The sequence below is a fragment of the Ananas comosus genome, linkage group 6 (assembly GCF_001540865.1).
Source record: "Ananas comosus cultivar F153 linkage group 6, ASM154086v1, whole genome shotgun sequence".
In the NCBI taxonomy this organism is placed as follows: Eukaryota; Viridiplantae; Streptophyta; class Magnoliopsida; order Poales; family Bromeliaceae; genus Ananas; species Ananas comosus.
The window spans coordinates 12,141,784-12,156,943 of record NC_033626.1 but is presented as its reverse complement, the minus strand read 5'-3'; the positions used below and the strand labels follow the sequence as shown (position 1 = coordinate 12,156,943).

Below are 15,160 nucleotides of genomic sequence, written 5' to 3'. Positions count from 1 at the left end.
TTTCAATTTTGCTATAACAAATATGTCCTTCGAGAAGCTATAACAGTATAATTAATATAAGAGGGATAAAAATATCAAAAACTAATTTGGATAAGTATTTATCCTATGTTTAATTAAAATCTTTTAACGAATTTTAACGGTCCGGACATATTTGAAAATATCAGAACTTTTATAAATACAATATATAAAAGTTGAACTTTGTAAATATATATTTATCATTCATTATATTTATAGAAATCTGTATAAAATTAATCCTATTTTATATATATTATAAAGCATAAAGTAGAGGGGTCCCAAATTTTGTTGTTACTACCGATTGGACCAGTTGAAGAGAGTGGGGGACCCACCTCGTCAGCTCAATGTCGGGGGCAAACTCTAGTCTAGTGCATTAAGTTGTTAGGCCTTCTGCAGAAAATGATTGTTCCGTGGACCGTGTGCGCCAGCTGTAGCGATTTGAACCCACGATCTTACAGAATAAAGGATATATTTGGTTCATGATTGAAATTGAAAGAAAAAAATTAATGTGTGCGCCAGCTGTAGCGATTTGAACCCATGATATTATAGAATTAAGGGTTCATGATTGAAATTGAAAGAAAAAAATTAAGTTAAATTGTACCGGAATGAAAAATAAAATGACGAATCATTTAAAAAATATTTGATTCGTTGTTTTAATGGTTTACTCTCAATTGGGCCAATTCGGAATTTATAGTCGAATTGGATTGAACTAGAAATGGATTGACTCATTCTCATTTCAGCGTAAAATAAATAATAATTATTAGGATCAGCAAATTTTATTTTGACTTTAGAGCCTAAAATAAGTGAACAAACCAAGTCCTAAAGAAATTTAGAATTGATATAAAATATTAGGAGCCTTTGGTCGATTTCAAATTTTACATTGAGCATTTGAACCATGTATCAAGCAATAAAGTTTGATTATGCTTTATTAATGCTATTTTGTGTTGAATGATTCACAACTGAATAACCTTAAAATGTCATTGGGCTCAGTTCATTCAAGATCGGACTTATTGATCTTGAGTTATTCGGAGAAAAAAAAGAATTTCAACAAAATAAATGTTGATGTGCTTGGTCGGCGCTAGAGGCCTAGTATACAACAAATCCAAGGAATTGTGCTTCTCAATCAATGCCATGATGTGACTGTAGCTGGCCTTGGTGGCTCATTAGTTGGGTTAAATCTAACCACTAGGGATCAAGTAACTAGAGCAAAAATAACATTTTTGATACTTTTTACATTTTTAAAAAATTATTATTAATGAATCAGCTTTTTAAAATATTATTAATGCTAAATTAGAGCAGACTGGATTTATCTGATGCCAAACTGATATGATTTCAGATAGAAATATAAAAAAAGCGAAAATCCGACTCATTTGTATTCAGGTATGGATTTTACTTTTATCAGAAGTGAACTCAAATCCGAATTAATTTTATGCAACATAATTTATAATTAATACTTGTTGTTGTATTTGAATTTGCTTTGAATTTGAACTTTTTTAAAATTTTTGATCGAACTTTATTCTGAATACGAATCTTCAAAATCCATCGAATTCGAATTTGAATTTAATTATCAAATTTGGATTCAAATTTTTGATAATTCGTCTCAAATCCGGTCCGTTGACATATCTAATATAGTATTTAGTAGCCAGCTACTTATTGTTGGCATTTGATGGAACCTTCCGAGTTAGGAATAAGTTATAAGTGTCTAATCTCCTAACTATTGCGTCACTAAACATTGGTACTAGAAAAGTCCCAATCATGCAACAGTGTCGTCCTAATAATAGTACTCAATGATTTCCATGATTGTGATGAGTAGTTTTAGATTGTCGTGGGGGGGTCATGATGTTATCAATGATGTTGATTTTGACACTAATATATAGATTCGTCCAATCAAATTATTAGTCCTCGATCAAATTTGATCAGATTCAATAAATTTTATCACGCACGACTCCTCTTATTAGCAGTGTAAGCACGTTTGTCGAGTTATTTCGTATTTGGATTAGTTCAAATATGAAGAACCATATTGAACTCGTATAAACAAATGTTAACTCAATTCTATTTAATAATGCCGTGGAATAGTGCGATTGCGCAATTCGTCGAAAATCACAGGTTTTGTTATGTATGCTTTTAGAAAAAAAAAAAAAGAAAAAGAAAAAGAAAGAAGAAGGTATCCACATTATTAACAGTCAACGAAATACTTTGTTTACTGATTGTACGGTTGAATCTCAACCATTTATCACATATTTAATTTGCATTACGAGTCGAGATCCTTTTCTTTATTTATGCCGTCATTCAGTACTCCTTTCATTTAAGCAGCAATAAACGATTGACTTTGAACTTTCAATTTTATTTTCATTCAAGAATCTTATCACTTGTCGTAACAGGAGAAGTCGCGTTCATTGCATTTCTGTGCGTGCGTATTGATATTAACAATCTCCTTTATCCACACATTATGTGTCATCACGACATCACAACTACAATAGCCGTCAAAAAGTTTATAAGGAGTACCGCACTTCGCAAAGCGGCGAAATTGATTAGGATGTTTCGCTTGATTAGGGTTATGGAGACTACAGGCCCGAGGCCTGGTAATTAAAAATCTACTGATTGATTTATTAATGCTATAGATACTAAGAACATATTTTAAAATACAATTAATAAGCGAGCACGATATACATATACTAATTATATATTGTTACCGAAGCTAGGTATGTCATATACGCACGCAACATGCATTGTGAACTTACCATTGGTAAATCAATTTTCCTTTATCCTTCCTTGCATAATGTACTGTTTACTTTGATGATGATTCGCTGTTGCATTAATTTCATATCCATAACTAGTGACTATTAACTCTTCATCATGAAACTTGTTGGTGACCGCAATGAATTAATGAATGTCTATGACCCATATGCCTTTATAATACACCGGTACAAAAATGCGAAGAAAATAAATATTCTTTCCGTAAGGTGCTGATTTTACCAACATATCAACCGTCTGTAAAAACAGTATTCTAATAGATCTCTGATAATGATACTTAAAGAAGATTAACTTGTATTGTCGTATTCCTTCACCAAATTTCCTACGAAAGGGGCTTCAAAGAGTTCGCATTTATTTGTTTCGTAGCCGAATCAACCCGATGTTTCCGATATGAAGTGTATAAGGATAGGGATAGGTCCACAGCAGGAACCAAGAAGTTTCTCCAAATAGATCCAAAGCAAGTATGAACAGAGATATGATCTGCAAACCAAAGCAGCCAACATTATGAGATTGACCTATGCCTTCTCCATATCTTTTTGTTGCAGGGGAAAGGGAACTTTTAAGCATATCTGAGCACACAATGTTAAAAGAAAAATCTTTCTGTATGGACCATTGCAAGATTTTGTGGTCCTTCACCTGGTGATCCATCGATCTCGCGGCGAATGTGGGTCGACGCCACAACAGGAAGCCTACTGGATTTTTAGTAGTCCGTCTCTCGTTCTATCCTATTCGTTTAGCTTATCTATTGTCAACAAACACGATAGAAAAAAATTTATTGCTTCTGTAGTAGTGGAGAGTAAAAAAGACTCTTGAGGCTCAAATATAGAAACTCTAATTTGATGCTATTTATGGTATTGTCGAAAGACTCTGTTAGTACAGTTAGTTCTTCTAAAACTACTACTTGGATCGCACTTTATGCATTACAAGAGAGTGTACGAACTATAGAAAGACTCTTATTTCTAAGATGTACTTTTTGCAGTTTCTCAGATTCGAAGTTGTCTCTTGATTCACAAAATTCTGGTAACTCCAGATCAAATTAATGTAATAGTTTGGTTTAGACAACATGGCATAAAATAAATTTTCCCCGAGTGATTTAAACTGTTTGTTTAATGAAAATACAGCTGAATAATAAGATGCCGACAAATCTAGCAAAGATAAGGTGGCGTATAATGTTCGCGGATATATCAGCAAGTCAAACAATATTCAGAGAGTACACAATCAAAATGACACGAAGTGAAAGAAGCAGAGGGCATGCGAAACTATTGCAAGATAACATACATAGCCAAGAAAAGAGCAGCAACATCTCCTAAGAAGTGCCTGTACAGTGAGTTTGCAAAAGATTACCAGGAACAAACTGAAAAAACAGCATTTCAAAAAATTGAGAAGCTTAAACAATTAATCTCATAAAAGACGATCTGTTATTGCAAATAATTACATCCTCAAGGAAATAAGAACAAAAACAGAATATAATTGAAAAGAATAAGAAAAAGATCATATTTTTGGGAAGCCCTATTTGACTACAACAACTTCCAATAAAACAGTTCTTTCTTTTTCTTTCCTTAACAGACACCTACTGTTAGTTTATCGTCTACCTTTTTCAGATAAATTAATGAGATAATCATCACAGAAAGACCCTACTTTTCATTATTTTCTCGACCTCTACTATGTTTAAGCGCCTTATGCCGTTCTCCTTCAGCCACCTCTCCTTCGCTTTCGACATTCCTTCCTTGAGCGCACTCTCATCCATCCTTAATATCCTGAAACTCTCATAGAGCTTAGGAAAGAACCCTTCAGGTCTCAAACACCACGCAGCGAACACCCCGAATAACACATTAAGATCACCGCCTAATCTCTCCACACCGCCATTGTAGAATTTTGCACCACTCATGAGAATTCCATTGAATAGAAGTTGATCGACCCCATCTGCTACAGTTCTCCACATTGTGATAAAGTCCAACGCATTTATGTGCTCTTCCAATTTGGATATCTTACCTTGAAGATAATCTAAAGAACCGACAATGATCCTTGAAACGGCCAACTCTTCTGACTTGTCCTGCCATTGCTTCTTGTTTTTTAGATAGTCTCGTGATCGAGCATCAAATCCCCTTAAAATGACGGTTGAAATTTTATCAACCCATTCCACTCTAAACTCCTTCAATTTGTTTATCTCCTCGTCGAAAATACATTTCCCACCAAATTCTGGCGGTAAAGCTTCCATCTCGAGGAAAAAGACATCCTCACACCATTGCATTAAGTTTGATTCACAGTACCTGGCTGCGTTAATGCACTGCGAAACCTTAATTAGGGCATCATCATCTGCCAGAGCGGTAAGGCCCTCTGCTTCTTGGCATCTATGGAGCATGCAATCAGCAAATTCCATCAAGATTGATGCAGGAGCCAACCTGATGAACCTAGCTCTAAGCATGATGCTGGGCAAAGGACGAGCCCGGTCGATTAACAAAGATACACCTTGAAGAACAGCACCAGAAATAGCAGGAGAGTTGTAATCATCTGATCCGGATATGAGAACAGCCCCTCGAATCCTTGTAATCCAACTTTTCTCATTCTGCATCGCCAATTTTACCTTATCTAGTATCTCCCCCTTTTCAATTTCCGCCCATACCTCAAGCCAATCTGGGCGATCACAAAAAACAGAGAGAGCTGATATCCTCGGCAAATTCTCGTCTTCTTTAAGAGACATTAGCAGTCCCGCATTAGTTATCAGGGCCCGGGTTCGCTTATCAAAAGATATCATCAAATCAACAAGGTTGAGCCATGTTACTCGAGCATGTGATGTGCTTTCCTGAAGAAGATCAACATACTTGGGGAATACTTCCTTCGACAAATATAGCGATAGTGCAGTAACCATTCCCGAGATCCACTCCTCTCTGCAGCTATATCCTACAAGCCTGGCCTTGTCCACAAGTGGTTGCAATATCTCATCCATGGAATCAACGAAATCTCTAGTGATCTTGTACACGAGAGCAAACACAAATTCAGGTTTCTCAACCCATTTAGAGAAATGGCGTTGCGCGGCCACGGCTATTGGATTCACTAGCTCCTCGATAACCCACAATGGTTGGCGAATTAGGGTTTCAAGATTATATCCTTCTAATTGTCGAGCTTTTCTCCGTCTTTGCAGTTCCTGTAAGCAGCAGAGGGAGAGGAAGCTATCGGAGTATTTACTCTTAAGGTCCCCCCTCATTGAAAATAGAGGGTTTGAAAGCTCGGCTGTTTTTGATGAATTCGTATTTAGAAGATTTGAACCAGTTAAAGGAGGAGGCCACCCAAGGGAGACTAGAAGAGATCGATGATCAGCAATTGCTTGTGGCCTTAGAACAGCTAAAGCTCTGTCAACTCTGTGGTCCACAGCCGCGACAAGACGAGTCCATTGAGGCCTTGTTTTAGTAACTGAAATCAATATGTCCTCTATGTCTTTGAGAAAGCTGATAGCCATTTGACGAGTTTCCTGTGAATAAAGAGAAAAGGTGAACGGTTAATAAAAGCATAAAAGCTTGGTGATTATAGAGTTTCCACCTTTGCAATCTAGCATTTCGCACCTCTGAATTAACAGCATTATGAGTTCGTAGTTTTCCTGCGACAGAAGAAGAAACTGTGTCCTCTACATCCCCAATCAAGCTGTCAAGTTTTAATGCCGTTTCTGTGCAGGATAAAACCTCCCATAAATAAATTTAATCCATGATAGTAAACTACAATCCATAACTCTAATAAGCAAACAGGAAATGTCAGAAGATGAGAAATTTTCAAACAAGTTACTCATAAAAGGTGAAGTTGAAGATACTACAGCTTTACTTGAATATTGCATAAGCATAAATGTATCCGAATCTGAAGCCAAACTAGCAGAAACTCTAGTATTAAAAATCCAGTTATGAACTAAAAGCAAAATCAACACATTTGTGTTGGAAAGGATCCGTTTTTTCCAAAAAAAGATTAGAATAACCTTCAGATTCAAGTTTCAGTAAATTGGTAGCCAAAATATTTGATCTATGCATCGTAGCATCTTCACTAAGCGAAACAACCAAAAATTACAACCTGAATTATATCTCTTTAAACCAACATGAGTTCTGTGGTACGTATAAATAGGTCTTCTGAAACTGTTAGTTTGGTGAAAAGATCTTAGCACGTTCGTATTTGTCCATAGTTGCATATCCAACAGCTTGACCCTTTATTTATTCATAATGGCCTATCAAACATTCATCTGTTTTCTTATCCCTGCGTTCAATTCCCCTCATTCCTGGATCGAATGAAAGCAAACACAAGTCGGCCTCCCTTCTCCACCACTGTCGCCCCTCGCCGGTAATTACCTTTGTTGAATTTGAACTAAGAATTTCAAAAACTATAAAAAGTCTAAATTTTTATGCATTATTTTTTGGATACTGTGATTGTACTAAAAAATTTTCTTTCTTGAAAAAGGAAAGATAAATTTAGGATTCAAAAAGCAGCACATTTCGCAGATTCATCAACTTCGTTACAAATTAAGCACTCAACAGCAAATCCACTGCATAAGTCTAAATGAGTTGGCACATTACCAGCATACGCGCGGACCGTCTCCACTCTCGCCACCTCCTTCGCCAACGCCGGTAGCTCCTCTAGCAAGATCCGCTCGCTCCTCTCCGATCGATCCCCTTCTCCAACACCTACGACCATTGCCCTTCTCACAATTACAACTCGCCGTATATTGAAGTAGTCAAAAGCGCAAATTCTATCTATAAAAAGCAACGATCAAACCGAACCTTGAGAGGACTCGGATACGGAGGCGCGGAGATCGATCAACCCCTCCCTCACCCTGCCGAGGAGCCCCTCGACCTCCCCGGCGTGGGAGGCGTACGCGGCGACGGCCTCGGAGAGCCTGCGGCCCAGATCGTCGAGGACGGCCTCGAGATTCGCGCACCGATCCCTGATCCCGGATTCGAGATCCGCCGATTTGGAGAGGTCCTCCGCGGCGCGGAACTCATCGGCGAGGAATCGGAGGATGGAGGGGGTGAGATCGGTAGGCCGGGGCAGCCCCGGGGCCGCTTCCATGGATCGCGTCGCTCCTTACGCCATGGATATCTTCGATCTAATGAGGAGACGTTGGATTCGGGTTAGGGTTAGGGTTAGGGTTTGGCGTTGCCGGGAGGGAGGAGGAAGGAGGTGAGCGAGAGCGTGCGGGAAGGAAAATAACGGCGGAAGTTTCCGGTTAGAAGAGTAGTGATGCGTTAATCTCGGCCGTCCGTTTAAGCGGTAAGCACTATATTCTATATTATTATTATTATTATTATTATTATTATTATTTACCATAATAACGTAAAAATCAACATTTTGTTTTATTTTACTGTTTAGTACATCTCAAATGTCCCTGATTAAAGTTGCATAATATTCGATATTGCCAATAATTACAAAAGCAAGTGTTTTTGGTTCCAGAGCAAATTATATGTAATTATATATTATTTTAATAAGACTGTAAATACTTAACTCCTACTGAAGTTTCAAACAATTGAACAACGAGTCATAGTTTTTCCTTTATTTTTTTATTATTTTTTTCCCAATAAACTATTTCGTGTGCTTGTTGGGCCGAGTATGGTCCGGTCTACTGGGCCTAGTCGGGTCTGAAAATACGTTCCCTTTTTTCGATTGACCCGATTCGACCTAAGATTTTTCAATTTGATTTGGTCGAATAGCTATTGAGATTTTGAACCAAAAATCAACAAGAATACATGTAGATCGCAACAATTCACTTACAATATAATCTCTTCTATGCACTGACCGTTCTTAGAGCAAGTGGAAAAAAGCTTGGTTGTTGGTACCCAAGACCCAAGTTCGAATCCTAGTTGATTCACATTTTCAGCTAAATTTATTTCTAAATAAAATAAACGAAAAAAAATCTCTTCTATGCCATCTGAACATGCAAAAGCAGATGTATATATAAATATGCATGTTTTTCTTTTTTAGGATTTTAAAACATTTCTTCAATCCGATTAGCAGGCAATATGCATGTTTTTCTTTTTTAGGATTTTAAAACATTTCTTCAATCCGATTAGCAGGCTAACACTTTCGGAGATAAGAATATCTATCAATCAGACTACCGGTATATATATATATATGCATATTTTTCTTACACTTTTGGAGATAAAAATATCTATCAATCAGACTACCGGTATATATATGCATGTTTTTTTTACACTTTCGGAGATAAGAAAATCTATCAATCAGACTACCGGTATATATATATATATATATATATATGCATGTTTTTCTTTTTTAGGATTTTGAAACATTTCTTCAGTCCGATTAGCAGCTACCAAGCTAACATTTTCGTAGATAAGAATATCTATCAATCAGACTACGGGTATACAAGCATAAAAAAAGTTGCGGTGGGGGAAAGTACCGCAACGCCACGTACTTTTTAATCGTGGTCCTTAGATTCCGACCAATCACAGCCCACTCATGCGGACCCCACCCGTCGCGGGGACCAATAGGACGGGCGCACGCTTTTCCAAGACTGCGATTCGTTCCTTTCTCGTCCCCATTCCCCTTCTACGGTCCCCTACGTACGGTTCACCAAAATCAGGAATGATCCCCCTCCTCCTCCCACCACTCACTGCGCACCTTTTTCTCTCTTCGTACTCTAAAATGTTTTCAAATTCAAATCGAATTTGACGACTTTTAAAATCGAAAAGCAACAAATTAAATTTAAAATTCAAAATTCAAAATTTAAAATCCAAAATCTACTTTGTAATGCTCAGAGGTGACATTAGTGAAGTACTTCTCGATCGCTTACTTTTCAAACAAGCGCTTCCAGCTCAAGCACTGCCGAAGCTGCCAATTCATCCTGCTGTGCCAGCAGTGAATGCGCGAAGAAGAGTCTCCCGCCGCGCCGTAAACATCGAAGGAACGGCAAAATGTTGCTGCAGTAAAAAGAATTCGGCGAATACAAAGCAGCAGTAGATGCGCCAAAACTGTTTGTTTTTCCGCTATTCGTATATGCTGTCTATATCTGACACATAGAATTACATTTTAGATGATTGGTTCTCAGATTTTTAGTCCACTGAGCATACAAAGTGAAAGCAGAAAAAGAAAACTGCTGTGCACAGCTCAAAACTGCAGCAGTAAAAAGATTTTTGTGTTTGAAAAAGAAAAGCGACCGGAAAAGCCTAAATTATAGAAATCACTAAGCAGTTAAAAAAGCCGCATTCGCGGAGATGCTGAGTTGGTAGACCAAATAACCAGATGAAGGAACCAAAACACACCATGATAATGAATCATAAAACTTACATTTCTTTTGACCATTCATTATCAGTTCAGTGTTTCTAGAATAACAAGATAAGCAGTTACTCTATGAAGCATGTAGACGCATAAGATAACTACTCCAGTATAAGGTCATTTCCATACTAACAAGCATTTGAAGCAGCAAAGTTGACAAACATAAAATTTTCAGACGACTGAATCGCAATCTTGAACTAAAATATCTGCACCGCTACTCCTCAAATGCAAAAAGAACTTCTGATAGAATCTAAAAATTTCACTATTCACGACAAGTTATCAATTGCAGTATTACTTGGACGCTTTAGCGAAGCATAATTCATGAATTACTTTCTATAATACATATTTATTACAAACTTATAAAGAAATTCGACAGTAGTGCCCTACATGAGTGGGCACAAAGGAAGAGAAGTTAGGAGAAGTTTACGAGAATTCAAAGATTTTGGTTTCATTCTTGGCAGAAAATATTTTGTCTTCTTTCGATTTCGTAAGTCTAACGAGCAAAAGCATTCAGGGAAAAAAAAAAAGTATAAGCAATTGATATAGACGACTAAGACGCAAAATGTACCCCCACAAACTACTAGAAATACACATTACAAAGCACATATAGTAAGCTCAAAAATAAAAGCACATAAAATAAAAAAATACAAGTCGATTGGAGAGGAAGCAAATGTTCCAAAGGAGTTATGACACCTTAATTAAACATCACAGCCGTCCACAAGGATGATGCATTTTTCGCAGAAAATTAGCAACACAAAACAAAACAAATTAAATACGTATGTAGCCCTTCCAACAAAGAAAGCAGACAAGCCAGTCATAATACTACTAATAATCAGAAATACCATTAGCTAAATTGACAGAAATGATCACTTCTCCTTAAGTCACTGTTGTTTTTAATACAATCAACTGAATATTTTACATGACCAAATCCGAGACGTGATGGCATCAAAGCAACATAAGATGCAAATATGATAAAAGTTCAATGACTAATAGACCACATTCTGTGGCCAAAAAGGAGTACATAAAAGCGACCATTTATTTTCCCTCAACAAACCAGACAACAATGATATAGCACAACAGTACAGCTAAGAAGTTTATAATCTTGATCTAGAATCGAATAACAATCTACAAATGGAGGATACATCGTTTTACAATTCACCGCTAAATGCATGATCTATCTTCAGAAATCCCCATTCCAACAGAATACAGAGTAAGAAGTTAAAAGTCTTTGATCCAAATTAAATGGCGCAAAAGAACAAAGAAAGATAAATGGTCAAGAGAACAAGGAACGGAAGCGAGCCTACCGAATGTTGAGTAAAATCTGAAACATCAAAAATAAGGCAGAGATTACCCATTAAGCAGAATTAGTATTATGTGCCCCTCAATAAATGAATTTTTTGCACAAGTAGAGCCCTAAAAAATCAGCAGCCCATCACAGCGCAGTTATAGACGAAGCTCCCGCAGTGCTTGCTAGCGATCATGTCCCACTCCGGCTGGCCCTCCCTTGGGACCCACGAATGGAGTTCGATCATCCCACCGCCCAATGCTCTCGGCCCACCGACCACTACAAGCCTATTCCCGCACGCCCTAAATGCGATTCCCCAGCCATTCACCGAATCTGGTCTCTCCGGCAGTTTCCCTAAGGTTATCCAACTATTGTTCTTTTTATCATACTTCCTCACCTCCTTCTCTGCATAGCTCGCGGCATACAACTCGTCATTAACAACCGCAACAAGAGGGGGTGCGCCCATAGGCCCATTAAGCCCGTTGGACATGTTCGGTATGACCCTCCAAGTACCCTTCTCTAAGTCAAACTCTTCCCCACAAGTTAGCAACTCTGTGTTGCTAGCCATTCCGCCAATCACGTAGAACTTCCTGTCCATAAAAACACCAGAACACATTTTCCGAGGCCTATTCATGCTGGGAAGAGTCTCCCAAGTTCGAATCTCAGAATTGTACAGCTCCGCGGAGCTTAAAATATTCCCGAAAACGTCTGTACCGCCCGCTACAATTGCTTTCTCTCCAAGGCTAGCTGATCCAAACAAGCACCGAGGAGAATTCATCTCAATACCAGGAGACCAAGAGTTTGTTAGAATGCTATATCTATGCACTACATGAGAAAGGATTTCTTTTCCGAAAACAAGGAGCTCAGTGCCCACCGCTAGCGACTCCTTATCCGAACACATGAAGCACTCATTATGGGGCATCCTGGGGAGGGTCATCCACCGCCCGTTGTTTGGATCATACGCCTCCCATTCGAGGACATTGCACGAGAAGTAAACCCAGTGCTCGACAATCCCTAATTGGCGCCGTAACCTGTAGAGCTCGCCGCTCTGAATAAGTGACCGGAAGCCTCGGTTAAGGCAAGCTAGGGCTCCATAATCGGAGCGCGAACAACGGAGTAGACAATTAATAGAGTTGTCGCGGCCTATAGGATTGATAAGGGAGGTCGAATCAGAGTAGCGGCTGCCGCCACCATGATTGCCCTGGCAATCAGACTGATCTGCCAGGGGATCTGAATTCTTCGGCAATTTCAATCTTTTGGGGAGAAAGGCGTGATCTTGCTCATCAAATCCAGCACTTGGCGGGCATTTGTTGCTCGTGATCTCGAGGAGCTGGTAGGTCATGTACACCCACTTGGATTCGTGCTCGCAGGAGCTCGGCAATGCCCTGATCAAGCAAGATTGGCCCTCCAACATATCGGCCGATTTGTAACCAGATTCGCGAAGCTCAAGAATTCGGAGGAGGCGAAACAACGACCCCTATCAAACCCCAAAATCCACAATCTGGATGCGCAAAAGAGGAAGATGCATCAATTATTTCAATCCATCTAGCCCAAATTGTTAACTTTGTACCAGAAAATAAAACAAGCCACTAAATCACATCCAAAAATTATCGAAACGCACTCCTTTTCAATCCAAAACATGAATCAGGGAAAGGGAAACAAGAAAAAAGATCAAAATTTTCGAGGTCTCTAAAACTCCTACCATAGAAATGCAAAATTTCAATGGATTTAGGTGCAGTATAACCTAGGTTTTGCCTATAAAATTTAGAAAACTACTACTACCCAAAAAAGGAAACGTAGAATTTTTAAAAAAAAAAAAAAAACCCTAGGAACACCAACAGATCCTCTCCATTATTGTCAAACAATAAATCCAAATACTCCAGAATCTTTCTCCTCCCACAACATCAATCCCCACGGAACCAAAGATCTAAACAAAAATCCCCACATCGAGATAAAAAATTTTAGAAAAAAAACACGAAAAGTCCTTCCTTTTCCCCCAAAACCACTTCCAGAGACAAAATAGAATGAGATCTCAACCAAATCACACAAAAATTTCTAGCAAAAATACGGTAAAAAAAAAATGGCGAGACTTACGAGTGGATATAGAGGAGGAAGAGCACTCTCTCTTCGATTTATTATTATTACAATTATCTCCTTTATTATTCCCCAAAAAAATTCACCTCTCCATTCTCTATAACTCGATTTGTTGCTCCCCCTCTTCCTCTTCTCCTTCGTCCCTTCGATTTTTCTCCTCAAAAAAAGAATTAAAAAAAAAAAAATTGGAGCTTCGCTTTGATGCTTCGGTGGGTGTTTTCGCCCCCCTCTTTATCTCTCTCTCTCCCCCATCCCTCGCAGCATTTTTTTTTAATATAAATTATTAAAATAATTTTTTATTTATGTCGTCAAAATTTAGTTAGATTTCTTTTTTTTAATAAATATAAATAATAATTAAAAATTCCTTTCAATGAGTAGATGTGGGTCCCACCATTTCAGTCCCCGCTCCCAGCGTCCGTTTATTTTTTTATTTTCTTTTTATAAATTTCGTACTTACTATATATTTCAGATAATTTATTTATAAAATTATTTTACTAAAAAAAACTTTAACTTATCCCACTGCAGTTTGCCCGTTTGTTTTGGGGTAAGTGGAGTGATGGAACTCAAGTTCCATCACTTCCGTTATTTGTTTTGGTGTAAGTAAAAAATATAATGTAATTCAAGTTACGTTAGAGCTCCACTTCATCTACTCTCGACTTCCGGCTCTAAAGTACCGAACTCGACTTCCACCACACTCAACCTGCTCTAAACAATTTATTAAACAGTAAAACCTAAACTCTACTTTCTTTATAATGGGTTAGAATTACCTTATTTATAATAAATTAAGATTATCTTTAAATAATAATAAAAAATTTAATTATATAATAGGTTAAATTTTATATTGATAAATTTATTACTATATTTAGGAGATAATGGGATCCACTTACTTACATCAAAACAAACAACGGAACTCAAAAAATTAATTTTACCAGCACCAAGTTACATCAAAACAAACAGCAGAAGTGATTGAATTTAACTTTCAGTGGTACGAGTTACGTCAAAACAAACAACAGAAAAATAATCACACTTCAGGGAAACTCAAACACCACTACACTTGACTTATGTTGAATCTACAAATTCGTCAATCCAAACGCCCCCACATACTTCATTTTATTTTATTGTAATAATTTATTGCTAAGTAGAATAATAAAGTAATATTTTTATAAATCATATAGCATCTTTTTTTTCTTTTTTCTTTTTTTCAAATTACACTTTTGCTGTAAGTTGTAAAAATATTAATTTATTATTATATTTAATGAGCTGTTCTTATTTTTATTAAGGGAAAAACTTCAAATACCCCCTTGTAGTTTCACTTTTTCTCACTTTAGTATTCTGTGATTTAAAGTGTATCAAGTTAGTACTCTGTGGTTTCGCACTTTCTCACTTTAGTATCCTGTGGTTTAATATTTCATTAAGAGAAAAATAAAACAACGGGGTACTAACTTGACACAAAAATACAACCACAATGTATTAATTTGATACAAAAATAAAGCCACAGAGTACTAACTTGATATACTTTAAACCACATGGTGCCAAAATGAGAAAGTGCAAAACCACAGGGTACTAACTTGATGTACTTTAAATCACAAGACACTAAAATGAAAAAGTGCAAAATTACATAAGATTTTTTAAAATTTCCCTTTATTAATACACCAAACCAGAGAAAATCAAAATATACTATTTTATTTACCAAAAAGCTAGTTTCTAATAGAGAATATATATAGAAAGAGAGAGAGGGAGAGAGAAATT

General features: G+C 37.3%; 2 protein-coding genes across 2 annotated transcripts; both read right to left on the bottom strand.

Annotated features, from left to right (window-relative positions):
- LOC109711180 (RINT1-like protein MAG2) lies at positions 4,138-8,007 on the bottom strand. The gene is made up of 4 exons (XM_020234104.1): positions 7,524-8,007; positions 7,320-7,427; positions 6,330-6,430; positions 4,138-6,238 (listed from the first exon to the last, which is right to left on the bottom strand). The coding sequence occupies exons 1-4, from the start codon at positions 7,810-7,812 to the stop codon at positions 4,391-4,393; spliced, it is 2,346 nt and encodes a 781-aa protein (XP_020089693.1). The 5' UTR covers positions 7,813-8,007; the 3' UTR covers positions 4,138-4,390.
- Positions 10,886-13,619, bottom strand: LOC109711182 (F-box/kelch-repeat protein At1g74510-like). Its single transcript, XM_020234106.1, has 2 exons — positions 13,412-13,619; positions 10,886-12,818 (listed from the first exon to the last, which is right to left on the bottom strand). The coding sequence occupies exon 2, from the start codon at positions 12,729-12,731 to the stop codon at positions 11,454-11,456; it is 1,278 nt and encodes a 425-aa protein (XP_020089695.1). The 5' UTR covers positions 12,732-12,818; positions 13,412-13,619; the 3' UTR covers positions 10,886-11,453.

Excerpts from the sequence above, each read along its gene's own strand:
- LOC109711180 (XM_020234104.1), bottom strand. The coding sequence starts at position 7,812 with ATGGAAGCGGCCCCGGGGCTGCCCCGGCCTACCGATCTCACCCCCTCC. Across the intron at positions 7,428-7,523 it reads CGTATCCGAGTCCTCTCAAG|GTGTTGGAGAAGGGGATCGA; the intron begins GTTCGGTTTGAT and ends CAATGGTCGTAG. Across the intron at positions 6,239-6,329 it reads ATAATGCTGTTAATTCAGAG|GAAACTCGTCAAATGGCTAT; the intron begins GTGCGAAATGCT and ends CTTTATTCACAG.
- LOC109711182 (XM_020234106.1), bottom strand. The coding sequence starts at position 12,731 with ATGTTGGAGGGCCAATCTTGCTTGATCAGGGCATTGCCGAGCTCCTGC.